This window comes from Conger conger, chromosome 2 (genome assembly GCF_963514075.1).
Source record: "Conger conger chromosome 2, fConCon1.1, whole genome shotgun sequence".
Lineage (NCBI taxonomy): Eukaryota > Metazoa > Chordata > Actinopteri > Anguilliformes > Congridae > Conger > Conger conger.
The window spans coordinates 38460093-38483971 of NC_083761.1; the positions used below are offsets into that span (position 1 = coordinate 38460093).

The 23879-nt window shown below is 38.9% G+C and overlaps 1 protein-coding gene across 3 annotated transcripts in view; it reads right to left on the reverse strand.

Annotated features, from left to right (window-relative positions):
- Window positions 1-23879, reverse strand: part of agpat5 (1-acylglycerol-3-phosphate O-acyltransferase 5 (lysophosphatidic acid acyltransferase, epsilon)) — a 112695-nt gene that overhangs the window by 82455 nt on the left and 6361 nt on the right. For 2 of the 3 annotated variants that reach the window (XM_061231935.1, XM_061231934.1), the window contains 5 exons: window positions 19049-19118; window positions 18796-18911; window positions 17783-17872; window positions 6733-6823; window positions 2718-2879 (listed from right to left, as the gene is read on the reverse strand). In XM_061231935.1, coding sequence (XP_061087919.1) covers window positions 2718-2879; window positions 6733-6823; window positions 17783-17872; window positions 18796-18911; window positions 19049-19118 — 529 coding nt within the window. The remainder of the gene's footprint in view (window positions 1-2717; window positions 2880-6732; window positions 6824-17782; window positions 17873-18795; window positions 18912-19048; window positions 19119-23879) is intronic. The other variant, XM_061231936.1, reaches the window with a different exon arrangement.

A 23879-nucleotide genomic window follows, 5' to 3' on the forward strand; every position in this document is an offset into this window, starting at 1 on the left:
CTGTTTGGAAGAGTGGGATAAAATTCCAAGAGCAAGAATATAACTGTTAGTTGGCTAGAAGAAACCAAGCACTAACGGACAGGGTGCCACAACATTTTCATGCTACTAAAATAAAAAATGTAACTGTGCATTAACATTTTCTGAAACATGTTATGTTTAACATTCCTAATGTGTTGCACGCCTCGAGGGTTTTTGCGTACTGGTTTTTGTTACAACCAATTGCCTTGTTTTTAATTTGCTGACAGTTCTATAAATGACCCTGGTTCAAGCCTGTACTTGTGCACAGTAAAATCATTAGGATACACTTTCAGTTTATAGTTGGCACAAAATCCTGAAACTGATCAGCCCTTGTTGTGCACACCCCTGGTCTAATTTAACCCATGTTTTAACTCAGCATAAAGCACACAAAAAAAAGATCACCCAATATTAATTATAGCTAAATTAGTATCTGCTCATAACCATACAATAACTCTTATTTTTTTAATTTTATGGTTTCCCAACCATTTACCACTTGTTTTCAGGAGAAAAAAGTGCTAAATTCACTCAATATAATTCCTATTGTGAATACAAGGGCAATTATGTTAGCTGACTATTAAGGACTAATATTAGAAAGCGCTTAACGAGAATAAATTGTTTTCTTTTAATTATAAATAACATTATTAACCATTGTGACATCAGTGGTGTTATGGGCTAAAATGACCTACAGTGATCAATGTTATAAAAAGATATAATATATTCTAAACCAAACTTTATTTTGTTCAAAATAACACATTCAAATTGAACATGAACAAGAGGGTTTCTCAAATCATAGGTAGTCAAGGCAGTCAAACTTACTTAAACATAGGTACTACCATGAGTAACATCAGTGCAGCCGTTGGGCCCTTGAGCAGGGCCCCTAACTCCTACATTGTTCCAGGGGGGATTGGCCCCTGCTTAGTCTAACCAACTGCCGCTTTGGAGAAAAAACGTCAGCAAAATAATTTAAATGTGAATATAGTTCCTGTGATGCTGCATGTGGGCATAATATTATTAAGGGGCGCAGTTGTGATGACGGAGAAAGGGGTACTCTTTTTGAGTGTGTGTGGGAGAGATAGAGTGACAGATATACACTCAGTGAGGACTTTTTTTCTGTATTTATTACGGACTTATTTTTCTACTGCTGTAGCCTATGCCTTTAGAGTTACGATGATTTGTGTGTTCAGATATGCTCTTCTGCATAGAACTGTTGTAATGTGTGGTTATTTGCATTACTGTCACCTTCCTGCTAGGTTTCACCAGTCTGGCCATTCCCCTCTGATGTCTCATTAACAAGGTGTTTCTGTCTGCAGAACTGCTGCTCACTGGATTTGTTTTTGTTTTTTTGCACCATTCTTTGCAAACTGTAGACTAGTGTGCATGAAAATAACAGGAGGTCAGCAGTTTCTGAGACCACCCTGTCTGCCACCATGAAACATTCCATGATCAAAGTCACTTAGATCACATATACAAATTCTGATGGTTAATGTGAACATTAACTGAAGCTCCTGACCTGTGTCTACATGATTGTATGCATTGCACTGCTGCCACACAATTGGCTGGTTAGATAATCGCATGAATAAGTAGGTGTAATAAAGTTAAAAAAAAGTGCTTGGTGAGTGTATATAGAGAGAGAAAGAGATTGAGAGTGAGAGATAGAAAGAAAGAGAGAGAGTGTGTGTGTTCAAGTTCTTCTTTAGTGTGTGAAAAAATTAGCTCCTGATTAGGTGAAAAGATCAATTCACATTTGATCCACAGATCAAATTATCATTTGGATTCTACAAAACATGCTCTTTGACCAGAGGTACTTCAACATTTGCATACCTACTGTACACCATGCCATGTAGCAATATCTTATGACTATGGCTACAAATGTTCACTGCCTTAGTATTTGCAATACTAGTAGTTTGGTAAAAGTTAGCCAAATAGTTTGATGATCAAAAACTGCAACCAGGTTCCCACATTCGTATACCTATATGAACACTGATGTTAACCAATAAATTTATAATAATAAACAAATTTAAAAACAGACTTTATACATTTTATTTGCATAAAAATGTTTTAAACGTTCCAACTGTATTAGTACTGTAAGTAGTGCGCATGCGATGCTTTTGTTTATGGCAAAAATAATTAAATAAAAATAAATAAAATAGGTTCAGTCACTGATTAGGCTATTCTGACATTTAACTCAGTTTACAGTACCAACAATGCATCAATTATCTCACTTGCGTGTGATTTGTCAGCTCATATCAGCCACAATCATAGTTTATCTGACGATACCATCAAGTGTGTTTATCCTCATTTTTAGCTGATATTGATATTATTGTGCATCACTAGCTTGATCAAAGTTTGGGGTTTTCCACAAGCATGCAACAAGGTATTATTTTAAGGAGGAAATGAGACATGCCATGAAACTTCTAAGCACTGCAAGATTTCACATTAGCTATCCTACAATTCTAAGTACACAATGTGAAACCTAATTTATGTGCAGAAACTGTCACTATACTTGTGTAAATTATGACACTTGATCTTTGAATAAAGAAGAGTGGCACAAGGACAATTATACCAAGGTCGCTAAACAGTCATATACAATGTAGTCTACACTGGATAGATAACATTTTATGGTTAGCTGAAAAGCATTCTAATAGCCATTGTACAGTCATACACATTTACCACCCATTAAAAAATTTATTAGCGCTTACCTGGCATAGAGGGAGCAGAACGTCGTCCACCTGTAGCCTTCAGGGTACCCTCATATGCCACAGTGATGTCATAAACAGAATCCAGGTGATCCTTCATTGCATTAATAGCTATATGGGAAGCTTTCATTCTAGGAGTGAGATTGTGTTTCAAAACTGCAAGTCCTGAGAAAAAGTACAGAACAAAATAAAAATGATCAAGCCAGGGGCAATATAGAAAGGCCTGAAGGACATGTATAAGACCAATGCAAAATAAAGCTCATACAATTCAGTGCTGTGGAAACAAATACAAGCGTCAGTGCCGGGGCAAGTTTCACTGTGGTCAACCATCTATGGTTAAATAATTAAAGGTTTGTTCTTGATAAGAGTTTTATTAGGCTGATCCTGTGGCTGAAGTTGTGGTTAAGTTGCGGTGCCTGCAATTTCGATTGTTACCACGTATTAAGAGCCGATTGACAGTGTATGAATTTGCGGTCAGGAGGTGGAGAAACTAGAAAGGATGATTTGTAAAGTAATTAGGAAATGGCTGGGAGCGCCACAGTGCTTAAGGAGAGTTGCATTATATGGTAAGGAAATTTTGGAGCTGCTGGTGACTAGTCTGGTAGAGGAATTTGTGTGTTAAGGAGGGTTTGGAAATGACACTGGCAGGCGCAAAGGATGCAGTGCTGAACAGTGCTGCTCCAGTATTGAAAAGGGGAGGAAGTGGAACCTGAGGGAGGCAGCCCAGCGTGCTCAGCGAGCATTTGACGCGGTGGACCAGGTCCAAAAGAGGAGGGTTGGGCGAGGATCAAGTGACGTGGAATTCATGGGCTTGATGCAGGGTTGCTACACCTGGCATCATAATACACTTCTTAAATGTTAAATTACATTACTTCCTGTTTATAGTGGAATCGGCATGGTGGGTTTTGTATGAGAGGGGCAGAGTAGTGGTGTTCACGCATAAATAATATTGGTAAATGAAGTAGTGAAGTGGCTGGAAACTAGTAGCCGACATTGAGAGGCAACTCCAGGTTCCGCAGATTATTGTTTCAACCTCCCTGAGACCTGATATGGTTTTATATCAAGAGAGAGCAGATAGTGTACTTCACTGAGTTAACAGTGCCATGCGAGGATGCAATTGAGGAAGCGTTTGAGAGGAAAAAGCTAAAGTACTTTGATTTGGTTGCTGTGACAAGGGAGTGCAGGTGGCAAGCCTATGTGAGACCTGTAAAAGAAGGATTTGTTGCCAAGTGAGCGACATCGCTCCTTTTGGAATTTGATGCTTGAGACATCCAAAGCAACTGAAAGAGCAAGTCAGTTGTTGCGGATAAAGACAGGGCAGGCTAGTTGGGGGGCATCTTAAGCCCTTCACGCATGCCCCCAAAAGGCCATGACACAGGCGTCTTAACAGTCTCATTAGCTCAATCATATATTGATCTCACGTTTGTACAAGTGCCAGCCATAGCCGGTAAAGTTTTTACTGTGCTCAAGTCCAGGAATGAACCAGCATAGTTTACTGAGCCATCAGAAAACTAAAGAGAAAGTAATTAGTGTGAACAAAAACCAGTACATGGAACGGCCCCCCAGGACCGGAGTTGTGCACCCATGACTCAGACATTCAGCGCTCCTGCAACCACATGATGAAAGGAAACATTAAAAAAAGAAACGCAGTGGTGAAAAATGCTGCTCACTGAACAGCAAATTAAACTAGATTATTCTGTAATAATACCACACCCTTCTACCATCAATATGTGCAACTAAATATGGAATACATATAACATCTTACTGTTGGCTTTACACATAAAGATGTCCTTTTAAGATCTGATGGTCATTTACCGTCTTGGACAATCCAATTTTGAAAAATAGGCTAATTTGCAAAGCCTGTCAATTGTCTGAACTAGCTGTGCATAAAACCACACTTGTCGTTTAGTCCGTTGTGGGGCTTCCCAGGAGCCTCCCAGCTTTTCTCAGGTGTAGCCACAATAAGAAGCTGTTGGGCTCTTGAGAATGGCCCTTAACCCCACATTGGCTCCTGTTCAGTCTAATCAACTGTATGTCACTTTGGATAAAAGCGTCAGCTAAAGTACATATAATGTAATAACGTCATCCACCAATTGGTGATCTGCTTCACAGATGAGCTTGTATGTTTTAGATGAGTGAATCCATTCTTTCTCCACACTTTGGCCTTTCCATCACTTCGGTAGAGGTTAATCTTGGTCTCATCAGTCCATAAACTTTGTACCAGAACCTTTGTGGCTCCTCTCTGTACTCCTTTGAAAATATATTAGCTATTTATTAGACTTTTCACTTCTACTGCTATAGCCTATCCACTTAGAGGTATGATGATGCTCTTCTGCATGCCACTGTTGGAATATGTGGTTATTTGCGTTACTGTCACCTCCTGTCAGCTTTGACCAGTCTGGCCATTCTCCTCCAACGTCTCTCATAACAAGGCTTTTCTGTCTGCAGAACTGCTGCTCACTGGATTTTTAGAAGTTTTTTGCATCATTCTTTTGCAAACTGTACAGACTAGTGTGCATGAAAATCCCAGGAGATCAACAGTTTCTGAGACACTCAAACCACCCTGACTGCCACCGACACATTCCACAGTCACTTAGATCACATCTTTTCCCAACTCTGATGGTTGACATGAACATTAACTGAAGCTCCTGACCCGTATCTTCATGATTGTATACATTGCACTGCTGCCACACAATTGACTGGGGGGAAAATAAGCTTCCACCTTCAATGTGCTTGAGCTTCTGTAACTTTGTTTTAGTAATATTTACAGAAATTCTGTTTCTTGGAAAACAAACCCCAAAGGCTTACCTTATAGAAGAGACAAGGATTTTGTCAAAAGGATTCAATTGTAACCATTTTATTTTATGTACGTTTTATGTCATTTTCAAGCTTGTGTTCAGAAAAGGGGCAATACTTAAGGGGTTAAAGTATTATTAATATATCCTCTACGGTGGTCTTGAGTAGTCGGTCTACCAGGGTGTTTGCAATTACTGAGTTCAGCAGTGCGTTCTTGCTTCTTAATGTACTAAACAGTTGATTTTGACTCACCCAAGATTTTAGCTATGTCTCTGCTCAATATATTCTGATTTGTCCATGCCATAAATTGCTTTACAGACACTTCTTTGGGCCTCATGCTGAGACAACAGCAACAAATGCTAATTCCAAACCTAGATTTACTAGATTATGAATGACTTTTGGTCTCCAAAATTGGGGACAATGTATGTAAAGGCCTGTAATTCCAAAATTGATCACCCAATGTGAATCTGAATACCATCAAATTAGTCTATGCTTTATGCTTTAATTTAAAATCCAATGTGCTGGAGTACAGAGCCAAAACCACAAAATTTGTATCAATGCCCAAATACTGACTGCACTGTGTAATAAAGCAATAATTGATTAGAAGCATGATCATGTTTTTCCCCCAAACAAAATCTCCTTTTCAGTGACCCATTATCCTCAACTACAAATAGCTTACTTTTTTCTAACCCTTCTTTTAATGAAACACTGTTCCCTTCTTGTTTTTGCAGTGAGACGCATCTACTTTTGGTATCGCCCTTCAACTGCCCAATAATTAGGATATGGCTCTCTCTTGATGCTAATGTCTCAATATCGAAGAGTGGCCATTGCGTGATTGAAATAAGCACACAGCACAAGCAGAAGCTTTATGTAGGTAACACAAAAAATACTATTCATCTTGTCCTCTGAAATACAAAAAACATTTAATTGGATGTATGCCTATGACAGAGAAATTGAAAACTTTTCACCAAGAAGTGCAGTAGAAGGATACACAGGAAAACTCTTTGATTTTCGATGGACCAAAACACACAGATATAGACAGGGAGGTCTGTTTACGAAGATAAAGATAAAGATAATCTATGCATTTATGCAAGGAATTTGACTGGTCAGTCTAACCCAGAAGCAGCTATCTCTCAGATTGTACTATATTTATTGACGATTAAATGAAAAAAGCTACAAACAGTGCAGATGTAATGTGTTCATAAATACTTTGAAGTCATACCTTCTTTCTTGGCAAAAGCTTGGCTGTCACTGATCACTTTGGGAAGCTCTGGGTTGTACCGAGTTCCTTCTGGGAAAATTACTAGATACATCTTGATCCAAAAATAAATAAATAAAATTTTAAAAATACAAAAATAAAAAAAACAAGAGAAAGAAGAGTTAGGTCAAGACATATAATGCAGCTCAATTCAATCAATGGAAATAAAAATTCTAAGAAACAGTTGGACAAGTAGGATATACATTTTATTATTATGTACATAAAGTACATACAAGGCTCATCATTGTCGGTTTTAACCTAAAAGGACAGTTGGGATTTTTGGCCAGATTTTAGATTTTCTTATTGAGGTTTCTCCACCTTTGAAATGTTTTTGGAATTAAAATCTATTATAGATTTGATCTCAGTGATGTTAACGTAATGTACGTCACGTAACTCTCGAATGTGAGAGTGGTTGCCAACGAGAACGAGACCCCACCGAAAAAGCCAAACAATGTTCTTTCCAGTCATTTTGGATGAAAGACCCACAATTTTTGCAATGGATACACACAACTGAACACATGTGAACAGTAAAAATGCGTGTTTGGCGCAAAAATAAATTTTCCATTCAAGGGACGTGCGCAGCCATGCTAGCAGTGGGAAACATGACACTATTGCTAAAGCGGGAATTGCTCATTTTCTTAGAAAAGAAGGTCCCAAAAGGACAGACCGTTTTAAACAACAGGTAACTGAGACAGAACTCAAAATTGATAACTTTGTTGTACAAAACAACTAACAACTACTGAGTATAATTGATGACCTGAGCGAGCAAAGCACTGAAAGGAGACTTGGCCAGCAAGCTTAGAACACAGCAATTTTACTTTGTCCACAGACATTAGCGCCACTCAGAAACTCCCATTGGTGATCTTTTTGACAATGAATTGGGAAAAGTCCAGTATTGGTTCGTATTGTATTGTGGAGGCTTATAATATTTTCCTGTTGGAGGAACATGGCATTCCTCCATCAAATATCATGGCAATTGGAACCAATGGAGCTACCATTATGCTTGGGGCAAAGAACTCCATACTGTCCAGATTGAAAGACGGACAGCCTAATGTTTTTCACACTCACGGCAACTGCCACGTTGCTGTCCTCTGCTTATCAGGCACATGTAAGGCACTTCCAAAATCTATCCAACAGCTATGCAGGGAACCACTTCTCTAACGGTTGCAAACAACAGCAGCTTTACAAACACTTTTAGGCATTCTTTGAGGCAGAAACACAGAAAATATTGAACGACTACTTTCTGTCAGCTGATGAAAAAGACAGGCTGTTTACCGTAGAACGAATAGGTCAACAACCTTGAAATCCAATCAGTGTCATAATTTCTTATTATTTCATAATTTTATGCCAGCGTAAATCTGTCAGTAAATAGTAAGTAAAAATGCTCAGAGGTGAGCATCACAGATCTTTTCATCAACATAAGATAAATATCTAAATGACCAAAAACCCATCCAAAACCAACGAATGAAAACGAATAATGATATGAAAATAATGAAAATGAATAAAATGATTATCGTGGACCACACATTCTCCAAAATAATTTTCAGGTAAATAGCAGAATTCCTCTGATAATGGCAAGTTGTCCAGGTCCAAAGGCAGCATCCCCACAGCATCACACAAACACCATGTTTAACTTTTAATAAGATGTTCTTCCTGTGAAATGCAGTATTTGCTTCATGCCAGACATAATGGACCCGTATCATTCAATAAGTTCCACTTTTGACTAATCTGTCCATAGAACATCATCCCAAAAGGCTGTACATATCCACCACAATGCCGTCCTGGAGGAGGTTTTGGATCCTCCTCCGGAGAGAGACCAGGTCTACCGATGTCTTTTGGTAGACCTTGATGTACCTCGTCTCCCACAGGACCTGCTTTACGATGTTGATGATCCTCCACTATGGTGTTAAGTTGCAATTGTGAGAGGATATGTTACATAGACGATGCCTGATTCACTTTGTGAGATTTTACCAAACAGATGAAACTAACATATTGACAGAAACCTTAGAATCTTGACTTTACAATGAACCTACTGACACATAATATTAATAGTTTTAAAACGTTTTAAATTAGATGAATGAGACCACTGCAATTTATATTTGATGCATTAATATTTGAGTTTCGCTCATCACGAATTCCGGCCCATCTCATTCAAATTTAAACAAGGTGATAATTATTCTCTGGCAGGGGAGGGGCATTTGAAACCACTCAGTTAGAATCGTTCATAAATTCAGAACAATAAAATTTCAAAATGAAAATTTTTGTAAGACGTGCATGCTCTGCAGGATGGACACTGGGAAAAAACAACACCCTGCGGAAGTGAAAAGACTGATGTACCCCTGCGCTAGCAGCTAAACAGGAACTGTTTTGAAAAATGGCACGCAAAACTTTGAGGTGTTTGGGAATGGCATCTTCACTGTATGTAGTTTGTGTAGTGATTTCCAAAAATTCCTGAATCAAAAAAAAAAAAAAGTGTTTTGTTCTTCTAAATGGCTGAGTATTACTTTGTGGAAATGCTTTGTCTTAGAGGTAGGTGGTGAAAAGCCACTGTGAAAAGCCAACTTACCTGGCAGGACCGCATACCACAAATATTCATTGAAGAAAGGCCATTAGCCCTCCCATTGTCAACTGGTGCTGAAAACTAGGGTTTTGTCATTTATTTTATATTTCTAACTGGATTTGCTAATATATTTCGTCATCTTTTGATACCCAAGACTGAGATTAACAAATTTCAGTTACATTAGTACATCATTACTGTACATGTTCAAAACTACTATTTACAATGTGTGATTCTAGAGCTATTTTATAACCAGCATATGATTCTGACCTACTTACAGCTGCCATATTATAGCTGAGTTTGTACTGAAAACAAAGCTATGAAACATTTTGGAATCACTATATCTAAAGTTGATTAAAATGACACAAATGCCAGAGCATGGCAGTCACCAGTTTTCCTCATTTTACCCTCAGACCCCAGGAATCTACAGTAATGCTGTATTAAATCACCATCCGGTTCTGTGCCCAGTATTAATAGTATGGACTGAAGTATGGACAGAAATTGTAATGGGAAGTATTTCCGCTGTTAAAACGGATTTATCCAATGTTGACAAGATCAAACAAAATCAATTTGTGAATATGTCCTGTGTCTTGGTAAGAAATATATATTATACATAACAGATTTGTTTCTCATCCTCTGCGCATCAAGCACATATTGGCATAGAATAAATTAAGAAAGTTAATTTGGACATGGATCACAGGTAATAAGATTAGCGCACAGCTGTTGGACCCTTGAGCAAGGCCCCTAACCCTGCATTGCTCCAGGGGAGGATTGTCTCATTTAGTCTAATCAACTGTACATTGCTCTGGACAAAAGCGTCTGCCAAATGCCATTAATGTAATGTAATGATCTAGAGCAGGAACATACCTGATTGAAATTGCCACCTAACATCAAATGATAGTCTGGAAAATCTAAAAGAATGTGTGATATTGGATCATACTTATTGGGTGCATCAACAGAGCTAAAGAATAGTTTGGAAACGTTAAAAGTTTTTCAATTAACAAAAGAATCATCTGTACCAAAGTTAACAATTTGTAGGGTGTGGGAGAAAAATATAATGTAGTACAATGTGACCTAGGATATATGTATCCAGATATGTACAATGCATATAGTTAGAAAACTGCTTAAAAGAATATATTGTGCTTGTGACAGATAACCAGCAAAAATGTAAGGGAGGGGTGAGTGCTCTGCCACAGCTTACGTCATATAAGCATACGTGCAGGGGATAAAGCAGAACACGCTTCCATTGTTGGGTGCGCTCATGTGCTTGTTATGATGAAAAATAATGAGGAGGAATCGCACCCAAGGTCGGTTCCTCCTTACCCAGACTAAGGAGGAACCACGGATGATAAATATAACCCTGAAGATACTGTAGCAGTGGGCTAATTGCAACACAAATGTTATATGACTTAAGGAGCAGATGTGGGCCTAGGAGTACAACGCGTGGGAAAAATACTGAGACACTGTCTGAAGATGATTGGCTTTCACCGTAATGTATTCATGTGATAACTTAGGATGTGTAATGGTATAAGAATAGACACCCTGTCTGTTAAAATCTAGAGTGTTTTTCTCACATTGGTGAGAGGCATTCTCCGTGCTTTGTCATAGGGATAATAAAGCTTGTATTATTGAAACTCTCCTTGCTGTGAAAGAACTGGGTTCTTTTAAACGGGAAAGGTTGCTTGCAAGAAGTCTCTCCTAATTCAAAGGGAATTTTCCCCGACAAGGGGCAATTTCTTGTCAATCAGGATTAGTACACCTTTGGTTCTATTACTGCCACATGAAGATGCCACACATTTAAAAAAATTATTCTGGAACCAGCAGACATCAGAAGCTCTCAAAGGCATCTCCTTTATATTAAAATAACAGAAACCCTTTTACGATGATGGAACTGCAGACACTGTTTTCTTATTAGCAGAATTTAGTCTATGGACATTCCATGTAATAACAAAGATATCGGTTGCCATTATGGGATTGTGGCGGCCGGACTCCATGTGCAGGAAAGAAGGACCACACTGACTGGTTAAGTAGGCACACCTAGACGGCATTACAAATCAGGGGGTGTTTCACGGCAAGTGACAGGGATATAAAGATGGAAGTCTACAACACTTATATCTGAATTGAAGAATGTAATAAATGATATGGCAAAAAGCAGATTCTGAAAGACACTTCATCATAAAAAACAAACCATACACACAAAATCATCCACAAGCGAACAACCATTACAGCTACACTCTTAGGCTAATGGTAACCTAAAACTGCTAACTACCTGAGACTCGCCTCAAGCCTGACAGTGCAATGATATTAGTCACCTATTTTGCTATGCAAAAGGGCTAGATTACAAAGTATTACGCAAAGCTAATGATATTAAAGTATATTCTATACCCAATTTAGATCATAAGAAATAAAGAGTTAGATGTCAAGCAGTTCAGCTACTAGTAATCAAAATAAGACTGTTAAACTTAAAAGTCTAGGCTATCAGCTGTAAGCTTAGCCTGACACATGCTTATTGTCAGCCATGTTTTTGTTTTAGTTAAAAAGAATGGAGCTGAAATAGCTTATTTAACCATTTATTAAAACAAAATTTGGTCTGCATATGAAGGAGGTTTTGTTCTATTAAACCCTTTCAGCCCCAAGAGTGCCACATATGGCACTCAAAAGTAACTACCATAAAAAATTTAAAAACAAGTTTGTCATATGGCACTCCCAACCTTCTACCTTTTCAACCAATCAAAATTACCTCTATACTATTATTTGGAGCCTTGAATAAATTCTCAACTTTCTAAACTTTCTGAACCAAAGCCAAAACTCCTTGGGATTTGGGTGAGGAAACTTCATATTGGGCTTGAGACTGAAATGGTTAAAAAGTCACTGTTGAACCACGACTAGTCATATTTAATGGCATGCAATTTTTTGTTGGCGGACTGGAGAGGAGTTAGATGTGCTTTGGGGGATTTCAGTAGCCATAAACTATTCCAAAATAATTTTGGCTTGTCATGGACATCCCTAATTACGTACTGTGTATTAGGGATGTAACGGTACATGTATTCATCCCGAACTGTCATAGTACGGACATTACGGTTCAGTGCATGCAGTCATACAGAGAATACGTGGTAGCCTATATGCGAATATTGACAAACTTAATGCGGAACTTCATTCACAATCACAAATTTCTCAAGAGCGAGTTCCACCCGGAAACCTTAAGGTGTAAGTTGTTAGCAAGTTAGTAACATGCCATGCTAAGCTTAGCTGACAGCACTATGGTGAGTAAAAATGACAGACAGGAGCTTGTTTCAATTTAGCTTTGTGGAAAAAATGTGGGTTCCCGTGAACTACGACAGGAATGGAGAGTGAGTGGTGGATCGGACGAGGATGGTGTCGGCGTTGTTTGACGGTTGTAGGGTATGTGTGCAGAAACAAATTGAACATGCTAAAGCATATTCAAATGCATTACGCAGATCTGCCAATCACCGGATCTGTGTAAAAAAGTCCAACTACTTATCCCCACTGATTTTAAGCAGCCTCTAGATACGAAAGCAGTTAAGGCTTCAAGTATTTATTAAAAGTGCTCAAGCCTCCTTACAATGTTCCATCCCATGTGCGCATAAGCCATCTCAGTCCCTACCTTTGGAACAAACACAACCTCCTAATACACTATAACATAACAGACGTTTTTGTAGCCAATTGTGACCTATTGCCTGTTGTTTTTTTTTTATCAGCCCTACTACAGTAAATCCACAAATTGTGTCCGGGATTCTATTTGAAGCCGGGCCTCGGATAATAGCCGGGGGCGTGGTCGATTTGGACAAATAAAGGCCGGCCCCCGAATACAAGCCGGGGTAACATTGCCTACCAGTAGGGCTATCAGTCCATGAGCACTAGAAGACATTGTTTCGATTTAACTCAATGAAATAAAAGGGCTCTTCTTAATATTTTATATTGTTGGTTGGTTTAATACTGTTGCCAATGAAAAGTCGTTGTCCTACACCATGGGTCTCCAACACGTTGCTCTCAAGCTACCAGTCGCTTGCCGCCCCCTTCTGAGTAGCTTGCCAAAAGCTCAAGCAGTATACATTTAAACACAATTGTTGCCGCTAGGCATTCCAGCCTACAAATTCCAGCCTACAACTCAATTTAGGCTACTTGGCTACGCAATAAGGTTTCCATGTATTTACAGCACAGCGCACGTTCAATGAATGAATGAAAGCGGCTGCCTTGACTCGCAATAAACAGACGGGTGGAAATCCCGACACTCTTTCAACTACATAAAACTTAACAGTGAACCATCAAATACCCCCCAGATTTCAGTGCCCATCAGTCCCAACATTTAGCAATTGAATCAAACAGTCCAAAAGTAAATTAAATCCCAAACCAAAGTGAAAATCTTTTGATAGCCTACCGGTATGCTGCTCCAAACGAAACGCATGTCTCACAATAAAATGCACTTTAGGAAAAAAAGATCCTTAACTTGCTGTTATCTACGCTAATTTGTTATTGTTCATGAAGGCGTGTCTGGCAAGTTGGTATTTTATGAAGACGCATCTGTTTTGGCTTTCATTAATGGTTTAGCTACGTCAAGTTGCGTTTCAGAACGGTTACAGGAAGTGTTGAACAGTGTTGGCCCAGTGTAGCCGTTTACTTTATTTCTACAACAGAAGCCTAATAAGAAATAAAGGCCTGCCTCGAATACAAGCCTGCCCAAAATAAAGGCCTGTGCTTTGTGCAGCCTAAGTAAATAAAAGATCTCAATGGGATTAAGATCTGGGCTTTGACTGGGCCATTCCAGGACTCTCCACTTCTTAGTTTTCAGCCAGTCCTTGGTGGATTTACTGTTATGTTTTGGGTAATTGTCATGTTGCAGGGTCCAGTTCCGCTTCAGCTTTATTTTTTTTTACAGATTGGCTCACATGTTCCTCAAGCACCCGCTGGTATACTGTAGAATTCTTGATAGATTCTATGATGGTGAGCTGGCCAGGTCCTGCTGCAGCAAAGCATCCCCAAACCGTGATACCTCCACCTCCATACTTCACAGTTGGCATGAGGTTCTTTTCCTTGGTGTGCGCCAAACATGTCCTCTGTTCTGGTGTCCGAATAATTCAATTTTAGACTCATCTGTCCAAAGAACATTATTCCAGAAGTCCTGGTCTTTGTCCATGTTCTCTCTGGGAAACTTCAGTCTGGCCTTAATGTTTCTCTTGGAGAGTAAAGGTTTCCTCCTTGCACACCTCTCATGAAAGTTAAACTTGTGCAGTCTCTTTCTGATTGTAGAGGCATGCACTTTCACATCAACAGTCACCAGAGCCTGCTGTAGGTCCCGTGATGACATTTTAGGGGTTTTGGAGACTTCTTTTAGCATCTTGCGGTCTGCTCTCGGGGTGAACTGGCTTGGACGGCAAGACCTGGGCATGTTGGCTGTGGTTTTGAATGTCCTCCACTTGTAGACTATTTTCCGGACAGTGGAATGGCTGATTTCAAAATCTTTTGAGATCTTTTTAAATCCCTCACCAGACTCATAAGCTGCTACAATCTTTCTGAAGGCCTCAGACAGGTCTTTCAATCTCACCATGGTGTTCACTCTCACATCAACAGTCAGAAGCACACCAAACTAAATGTCTGAGGTTTAAATAGGGCAAGCCTCCTTCAAAATGCTGAGTAACAATGTTCTAATAATGTGCACCTGATGTGATACACCTGTGTGTGAGTTCAGCCATTTTAGGTGGGAGAAATTTAGGGGTGTCCTAATTTATTCCTCACCAGACATTGCATTTTTATTTTATTACATTTTATTAAGGATTTTCTTCAGTTTTACTTGTTTAGTTATATTACTTGAATCTCTCAGTTTTGTTAAAATTGATATTAAATATCCAATGTCTAAAAATGTTTAAAAAAAACACAATTTTCCATAGGGTGTCCTAATTTTTTCACATGACTGTATATAGATGTAATCAATATAAGCCCACACATGCATAAGTCTTTTTAAATAATATCATCTATAATGATACATTTTATTGCTTAAAATGTTTATAGAAGTACAATTTACAAATATCCACCTGAGGATTTGGCAAACTAACTGAATAGCTAATGTGCTTGTTGCTAATGATAGCGAACTGGTATTGTTCTATAACTAGATATGTAGTCTTCGCTTGGAAAATAAGCAGTAGTATACAGAGTTTCAGTGATCGCTTGTCTGGAGGGCAATTTGGCCAGCTACACGTTCCTTTTATCTCTTTAAAGGTTCAAATCATGCGTGTTTAGTTAAGCCTTTAACTGTAAGTCACAGCTGCATCATTTGTGGTAGACTATCATATCTTGGTTATATAGCCAGCTAGTTACATAGCCAAATACATTGCTTGCTCATAATATAGTTGGTTATAGGTTAAGTGAAAATTTCAAAAAGAAAAAAATATATAGAGTTGTGCAGCACACTAAAAAGTCAACAGTTCATGAAGTCAACTGTTCGGCGAACATTTTCTTTCTAGAACAGTACAAAAAGGCGGTAGGCTCTGTCACGTTTCTTACCATCAGCTTTCCAAAACAGTGCATGAGAACAATTACCTGTATAATAAAGCTTTATATTAGGTATTATATTCAATGCATGAGAACCTGAAGCGAGGGGGGGAGGGGGTGGTGGTTTCAACTTCAGCGTGTTCAAAGAGAAGGGGGAGTGTTGTGGTTTGAGGGTGTTTGTAGCTGCAATTCCTCTCTTGACCATAGAAGTCCTAAATTATCTATTGTACCATTAAGCAATTAAGTATATCAAACATTCCCCTTTTAAGCAATATACTATAAAAAGTAGTTTTCAACCAAATAAACAACATTCAAATGAATTATTGTAATCACAAGAAAATAAAGTTTGATTTGCTTTAGGTTCCATTGTAAACAAAGAAAGAAATTGGTTGCTGTAGGCCGATAGCCATATGATTTTACAAAAGTTGTTTGGTGTTTCAAAATAGAATAAACATGTGTCCTCAGCTTATTCCATTTTAAAATAAACAAATAATACACCAAACCAGTGAAATCTACTTTTTATATAAAAATCACAGATGTTGAGGACTGGCCTATATCACAGATTCCCTATCATTTCATGTTACCATACAAGCCCTTTGATCTTTAACTGTAGGTCATTTAAAAACTTACAACCAGAGCCATAGAAAGAGAGCTGCATCAATGGAGGGTTAAAACGTAAGACTGTTCTTGTAGGCTTCAAATAGTTCTAAACAAATTCTGGCAGGCCACATGAATGCACATATTTCTATTAGCAACATTAAGATGAAATGGCGATTTATGGCATCTAGTAAGCAATATATGCCTTTGCCGTATATATATACTGAATGCCAACCTATTTTGGATTGGTCCGTGTAGTTACAGTTATATTAAGCTCAAATATTTATATTTAAAAGTTTTGGAAGGATGATGGTATTGCATTTACAACGTACCCAGCAGCCATACCATCATGCACCCTGCTCCTGCCGAATGGCTGAAGCTAAGAAGGTGGTGTAAAGCATTCTGCCGCAAAATGGCTGCCATTGCATCACCCAGGTGGGTGCGACACATTGGTGGTGGTTGAGGCGAGTTTCTCCCTCAGCCTAGCCTGTGCTTTGAGTCACCGGCTAGTGAGCAAAAATATTACAAATACTATTAGTAATTACCATTTGGTCACCGGCCTTTTTTTTTTTTGTGTTAATGCATCAAATCAAAGGGCAGGGACACTAGTCAAATTTCATCATCACTTCATTTGCATTCATTAGCAAATCTACAGCTGTTCCACCAACAAATAACAAGCAAATCTTAAACATGTTGTCCACCACCCCCAGGCACTGTTGGCTCCTCTGATTTCTTTGGGGGGGGCGACAATTAGCCTACTTGACTCTTGATGTTGGTAGTACGAATACAGTTAAGCTAAGCTGTTAATGGATAAACAGAAGACTAACTTGAAGTAGTCTCCTACATTACAATTGCCAGACACTGATCTGAAAAAATGTATGACAATGGCATTTGCTGCTGACAAATTCAGCATAGGAGATCACACAACCTGGCAAGGTTATCTAGCAGCTTGGGAGCTACAATCCAATCACGAAAAAGTAGCATCTCATCTGCTTACCTGCTGTAGAAGTTACTGTGCAAGTACAATGTACAATGTCGCTCTCGAAGGAAATGCATTTGCCAATTTCGCCTGGTATGAGCAATACAGTGGCAACAACATTCCCAGACCAGCATGTAAAAGGAAGTGGAGCGTAGTCTCATGTTAAAGCACCAAGCTGCACATGAACTCGCTCTAGGACTGGGAACCGTCCTTCCCTCAAAGGTCTTCATCGCACTTGTACCTGGTTCTGATTTGCACTTAATTCTACGTCACTCTGGATAAGAGTGTCTGCTAAATGTAATGTAATGAAGGCAGAATTGTTGTCACTTGGAAGATGACTAATAGATTACAAAAAAAATAGTCTTTATACTCACCGGTGCTCCACATTTTGTCTGAGAGCAGAGTTTGCTTGTCATAGCTTTTTCATCAAAGTTGGCACTGCGCTTCACATAGACACCTCCATGCTTTAAAATTGGAAAAATATTTTGAACAAAAATGCATTAGATAAACAGATAGCAGAGAAGGGAAATTGAACTCATCTGCAGGTAAAGTTTAAAGACTCTGCATCCAAGGCAATTTCTTAAGAATCCACTGGAGCAAATTAAGAAAATATACATAAACTGTGAGGAATGCAGGAAAAACAACCATAGTTTAAGAGACATATATATATATTTTTTGGATACATTTATTTCAGATTTTTCCCTTTTTCTCCCAATTTAGTAGCCAATTGTACCCTCCTCTAATTCAATTCGAGTTATGTTAGATAACTCTTCCCCGGCGGACCGAGGAAGAGAGACACACCTTCTTCAACCCTGCCAAGACCCTCCCTCTGGAGCGGCGAGCCAATTAATGCCGCTCGACATGAGCCGGCCATGAGCTTGGCTTTTGGCAGGACCGGGAATCGAACCCCGGTCCCAGGTGTGCAACTGCAGCAAACTGCAACCGCAAGTCTGCTGCATCTTAGCCTGTTGCGCCACCACGGCCCCTGTAAGAGACATATTTTTTAAAATAGCCCATATTTCATATCGTATTACAGTAGGGTGGGGAAGGTATTATAGGTCAGTAGGGTGATAAAATGTTTTTAATGAAACTTTAAAAATAACATAATGTGTAGATTGCAATTCTAGAGTAATTTTCCCCATCTTTCTATGTCTACTCCATATTTGAAACACAGGAATCCTAAAACATTCAGTCTGCAAGACTGAAAATGTATTAAACTCTCTTCGCAATGCTCCAGAAACAGGAGTTTTATCTTTCATAAAGATTAACATATTTACCAGTTATTCGGAATACATATGGTTCATCAAAAAATGATGGATAGTAAACTTCAAATGAATGGAATAGGCTAGTGAGCCTGATTTCAGCTGTCAGTGAATTGGTATGCTACCTGAGAAAAATACCATCCGTACAGAGGGAGCCACTTCAATCCATCTTTTAAGACGTATCGTACATGACCAAGTGCATTCTGCCTGATGGCTAACATGTCAGCAATGATCCAGTCCGCTGAAGGAGCAATGAAGGGACAGAGGAAAATATCAAATATAAATTACAAATTTGAATTTGAGACTCTAGAATTAGAATTGTTTTAATGAAACAAAGTCCAGATGCAAACGCATAATGAGTAAAAGAAAAGCCCCTACCTGTGCATTGGTGGTTGGAAAGGTAAACCACATTCTCTTTATTCTTTGGTATATCGCCATAGATGAGGACCTGGAAAAGAGTGGAGGGGGAAAGGAGCTTTGCTAAAAGACTTGCAACCTTACTCAGGGACCACTTTTGAGAGACACCTGTACACTAACTGTCCACTCCCCTCAGTAGATCTGCCAGGCAAAAGCAAATTTGCATGCATTTTTAATATGTTTTCCCACAGTAACTATTTGTTGTTCGCACAAGAACCACCAAGGTGGCAAATGTGAACACTAATCCACAGAATCTACAGTTCTGTGGTTTAGACCCATCTTGCCCATTCAATTTTAATGTATATTTGAGTCAAATTTACATTTATTTGTAGAACTTTGTAATCAGACTTTGAAACCTGGAAAAATGCAATGACAAAAACACAGATTTTGAGCACAGAATGGTATTAGTTTAATTTAGCTTACACCTGTAGGCTGCCTCCAATAAGTATGCTGCACAGTACAATTGAATACATTTAGCATCTTCAGTCATGGAACATAATCGAATAGACAAATAGTTTTTGCATTCATGTAAAAACCCATAGAATGTTTTCACGTTTTATCTGCTCCAAATTTAACAAAAACACAAGAGAAATTATATTAAAGAGCAGTGGCACGCTTTTTTCAGTTGAGCTTAAATCCTGATTCAAGTAAGGTTGTATTTCTTCGTGAAAATCGAAAAGCTTGTCCTCTAACTTGACAGTCAGAGCTGTCCATCATATTGCTCAGGCTAGCCAAGGTAGGTTCTGTGATATTTTGATGCCAACTGGACATGTTTTGAGAAGTTTAGCCCCATATGTAGGAAACGGCTACACTGACGGAAATGCCTACACACATAACTTAAGCATTTATTCCAAATAAGTTCAACTGAAAAAAGCATGACAGTACTCTTAACTAAAGTTCATTTGGAGATCTTATTAATATTATGAACAATCATAAACAGTCCCTTCAAAAAGTAGAAAGGTCAATTCCTTTGTTTTTGCTATACACCAAGACAACGGAGTTTGAGATGTACAAAAGATGTACATGACATGACAGATCTGAATTTCAGCTTTTATTCCCTGGTATTTTTATCTAGATTTATTAAACAACTTAGAACATATAACCTTTTGTACCAGACCACCTAATTTTCAGGTGAGCAAAAGTATTGGAACATGCAACTGACAGGTGTTTCTTGTTGCCGAGATGTGTTGTGTTAGATTGATTGGTTAAACAATAAATAGTACTGAATGTCTACTCTTGGTTTTAGCCTTGGGTTTTGCCTGAATTTCTGTTAGAAAAGATAAGTCAACATGACGACCAAAGACCTGTCTTTGGGAGAAAGGCAAGCCATTTTGAAGCTTAGAAAGAGGGGAAATCTATCAGAGCCATTGCACAAGCATTGGGGATAGCTTGTACAACTTGGAATGTCCTGAAAAAGAAAGAATCTGCTGGAGTACTGAGCAACAGACATCGAACAGGTCGACCAGGGGAAACAACAGAGAGCTGTGAAGAAAAACCCCAGAACATCAGTCAGTGACATCAAACAATCTCCACAAGGCAGGGGTGAAGGTCTCTCAATCAACCATTCGAAGAAGACTTAAAGAGCAGCAATACAGTGGCTGTACCACAAGACGCAAACCACTCAGTACTAAGAATCGAAAGGCTAGATTACAATTTGCAAAGCAGATAAGCCACAAAAGTTCTGGAACAAAGTTTATGGACTGATGTGACCATGATTAACCACTACCAAAATGATGGAAAGGTGTGATGAAATAAGGGATCTGCTCATGATCCAAAACATACATGTATGGTGGAGGAAGTGTCATGGCTTGGCCTCGCATGGCTGCTTCTGGAGTGGGCTCACTAATATTTACTGATGACATGACTCATGAGCAGCCTGTAGTGTAGGGTTAAGGTACTGAGGACCCGCAAGGTCGGTGGTTTGATCCCCAGTGGAGCGACAATAAGGTCCACACAGCTGTTGGGCCCTTGAGCAAGGCCTTTAACCCTGCATTGCTCCAGGGGAGGATTGTCTCCCTGCTTAACCAAATTGAGCATGCATTTCACCCCCTGAAGAGGAGATTTAACAAACAATAACTGAAAGCTGCAGTAAAAGTCTGGAAAAGCAAAAGAAAAATGCAACAGTTTGGTCATGTCAATCGGTTGCAGGCCTGATGCAGTTATTGCAAGCAAGGGCGGGATATGCTACCAAATAACATTTACATTTACATTTTTGTCATTTGGCAGACACTTTTAATCCAAAGCGATTTACAAGTGCATAGGTTCTACCACAAGCATCACATCTAGAACTAGGAAAATACACATGGAATGCTGTTCTAAATGTAGTGGTAAATGGTGTTAGACAAGGATAGGGATATCAGAAAGGAGGGGCGGGGGAAATCAGGAGGGAGGAGTAAGGGTAAGTACTATTCATTTTCATTCACTTAAATACTTACCCAAATACCCAAAAATTGGGTTGTCATAATACCAAAGGTGTTATGTTCCAAGTAGTTTAACACATTTCAGTGTAAATACCAGAAAATAAAAGCTGAAATTCTGAACTCTTGTCTTGTGTTCATCTTTTTATCTCAACCCAAACGTATTGTGAATTGCAAAAACAAATGATTTGGCCTTGCTTTTCCAATAATTTTGCAGTGGACTGTATTTTCCCCTCGCTATCTTTAATTTCTGAGAGCTTTTCAAATGATACTTTATTCGATACTAATATGCCTACTCATCTCTCATGGCCCGATTTAAATGAGGAATATATTTTTGAAAAACCCATTTTATCTTATTTCTCATGCTCAGATTGGCTGAAATGGGTTTCTTGCAAAAAAAATGTTTTACTTATTTTAATCGGGTTAAGTATCCCATCTATATTGAATGAAACCATTTAAATAAATAGTTCATCATCTATCAGTGAAATTCTCCCCTCTGTGTACTATATCGAAAATCTTCCCTTGAAAACTCTTTCATGACACATGAAAACAATTACTATCAAAACAGATAACATCAAACTTGACTAAATGTCTTACTTCCAATGTTAAGGTTTGTTGCATATGAACCTTACGTGGGCTTGAAAGGAAAGAAAGAAAGAAAGAAGCAAGCCTGTTAGGGGAGATCTCACTCTCCAGGCTGGAAAGGAAAGCCCTTTATTGTCAGCTAAGGTCTGTTCATTCCAGGTAGTGAGAAGAATGAAGAAAATGTTTGAAAATGCACCTTGTGTCTCTATTTAAGTGAGGCACCTGACAATAGGAGGACACAGGGTTTTACTTTGATTTTTACTCGATCCATCTGAAGTTCTGCAGCTTCATCTTGTATTGAGGCCTGGATGGCCCCCTGCCTTGTCTTCAGCATTCTCTTTGCTTCGGTGTACTCACTGTGTTTTTTTAAGCATTGTTTTGCCATGCCTTGCGAAGCACATCCCGTTTCATTCGCCAGATTAAAACATAACAATTAAGCAGGATTTAGCCACTGGAACCATTGGTTTCGTGACGAGTGCCTTGTGTGCCCTTTTGATGTGGAATTCAGTCGAGTTCATTACACGACAGCAACAGAGAGCATGCCGCGACAGCAACAGTCAATTATCTTTTCTTCGGCGTTAGCCAGTCACTTCACCCACTGCTTCAGTATCCACTAAGTTTTAACTGTGGTCTCCTCAATCTGCTCCTCTGCCTTGTCCATTCTTTTGTTTGTCTGTCGCAATTGCTCTTTGATGTCTGTAAGGTGTTGATTATTGTTCCATCTGACATCCCGGAGTTGACGTATTTTCTCTTGGCCAACCCCAAAATCAGTGCCTTGTCCATTAGCTCAGCCATCTTGCGCAAACAATGGAGACTACTATGGCTGCCTTGGCAAGACGTTAACTCTGCATGTTCAGTCACCAGTAAATTTCTCCTGCTTTTCCTTAATGCCCCATCATCCAAATTTAATCAAAAATTCTCTGCACCTGGTCTATCCGCAAGTCCGGCGGTACACTGACGTTAAGTTAAATCACTTAAACATATTCTCATCGGATCGATCGAAAGACAGACAGAGAGCAGTGGATGAATAAACAGATTGATAGATAAACAGATTGCTTCGGCAGCAGTGTCAAGTAACATTAGAACTTGTAGCTATACAGTAGCTGTAGAGCCAGCTAGTTAGCTAACTTTACTTGACACTGGTGCTGAATCTATCCATCTAATCTATCTATCTAATCTATTCATTTATACACTGCTGTCTATCAATCGATCAATCTGGTGTGTTGAAGTGATTTAATGTAACATCAGTATACTACTACTCATCGTAAAAATGTCAACTTGGTATGGAAAAGCTCAAAATACTTTCAGCTTGTCAGGCATATAATAAAAGATTGGATATTGCTGTCAAAAGATATAGCTAATTTAGGTAAAATATCCTATCCCTGCAGTGTTATATTACCCCCGAGAAGGGGCGTGGCTATGGCAGTGACGTGTTGCCGATCTGGTCTATATCCTCACATTTGCCACCTGGTGGTGTTTGCGTGAAAAGCAAAGCCTAAACCATATAAACAAACCCATATTTTTTTCCCGGCCAGTGAAATTCTTACCACAAAAAAGCAAACCACCAGATAAAACACAAAACCACAGAATTCTTTTTTCATGAATGCCATGTCATCCAGGCCTAGTTTACCCCTGTGTTTGACCACAATAATGAACGGGTTGCTATGGGTTGCAATGGCCGCCCCAGTATAATTTAAGTTTGATTGCAAGTTATAGTGTAACGTCAACACTAAACATTACGTTTCAGATCAGTGTCAACTGGTTCAATTTAAGTCGGACCAACTACTTAC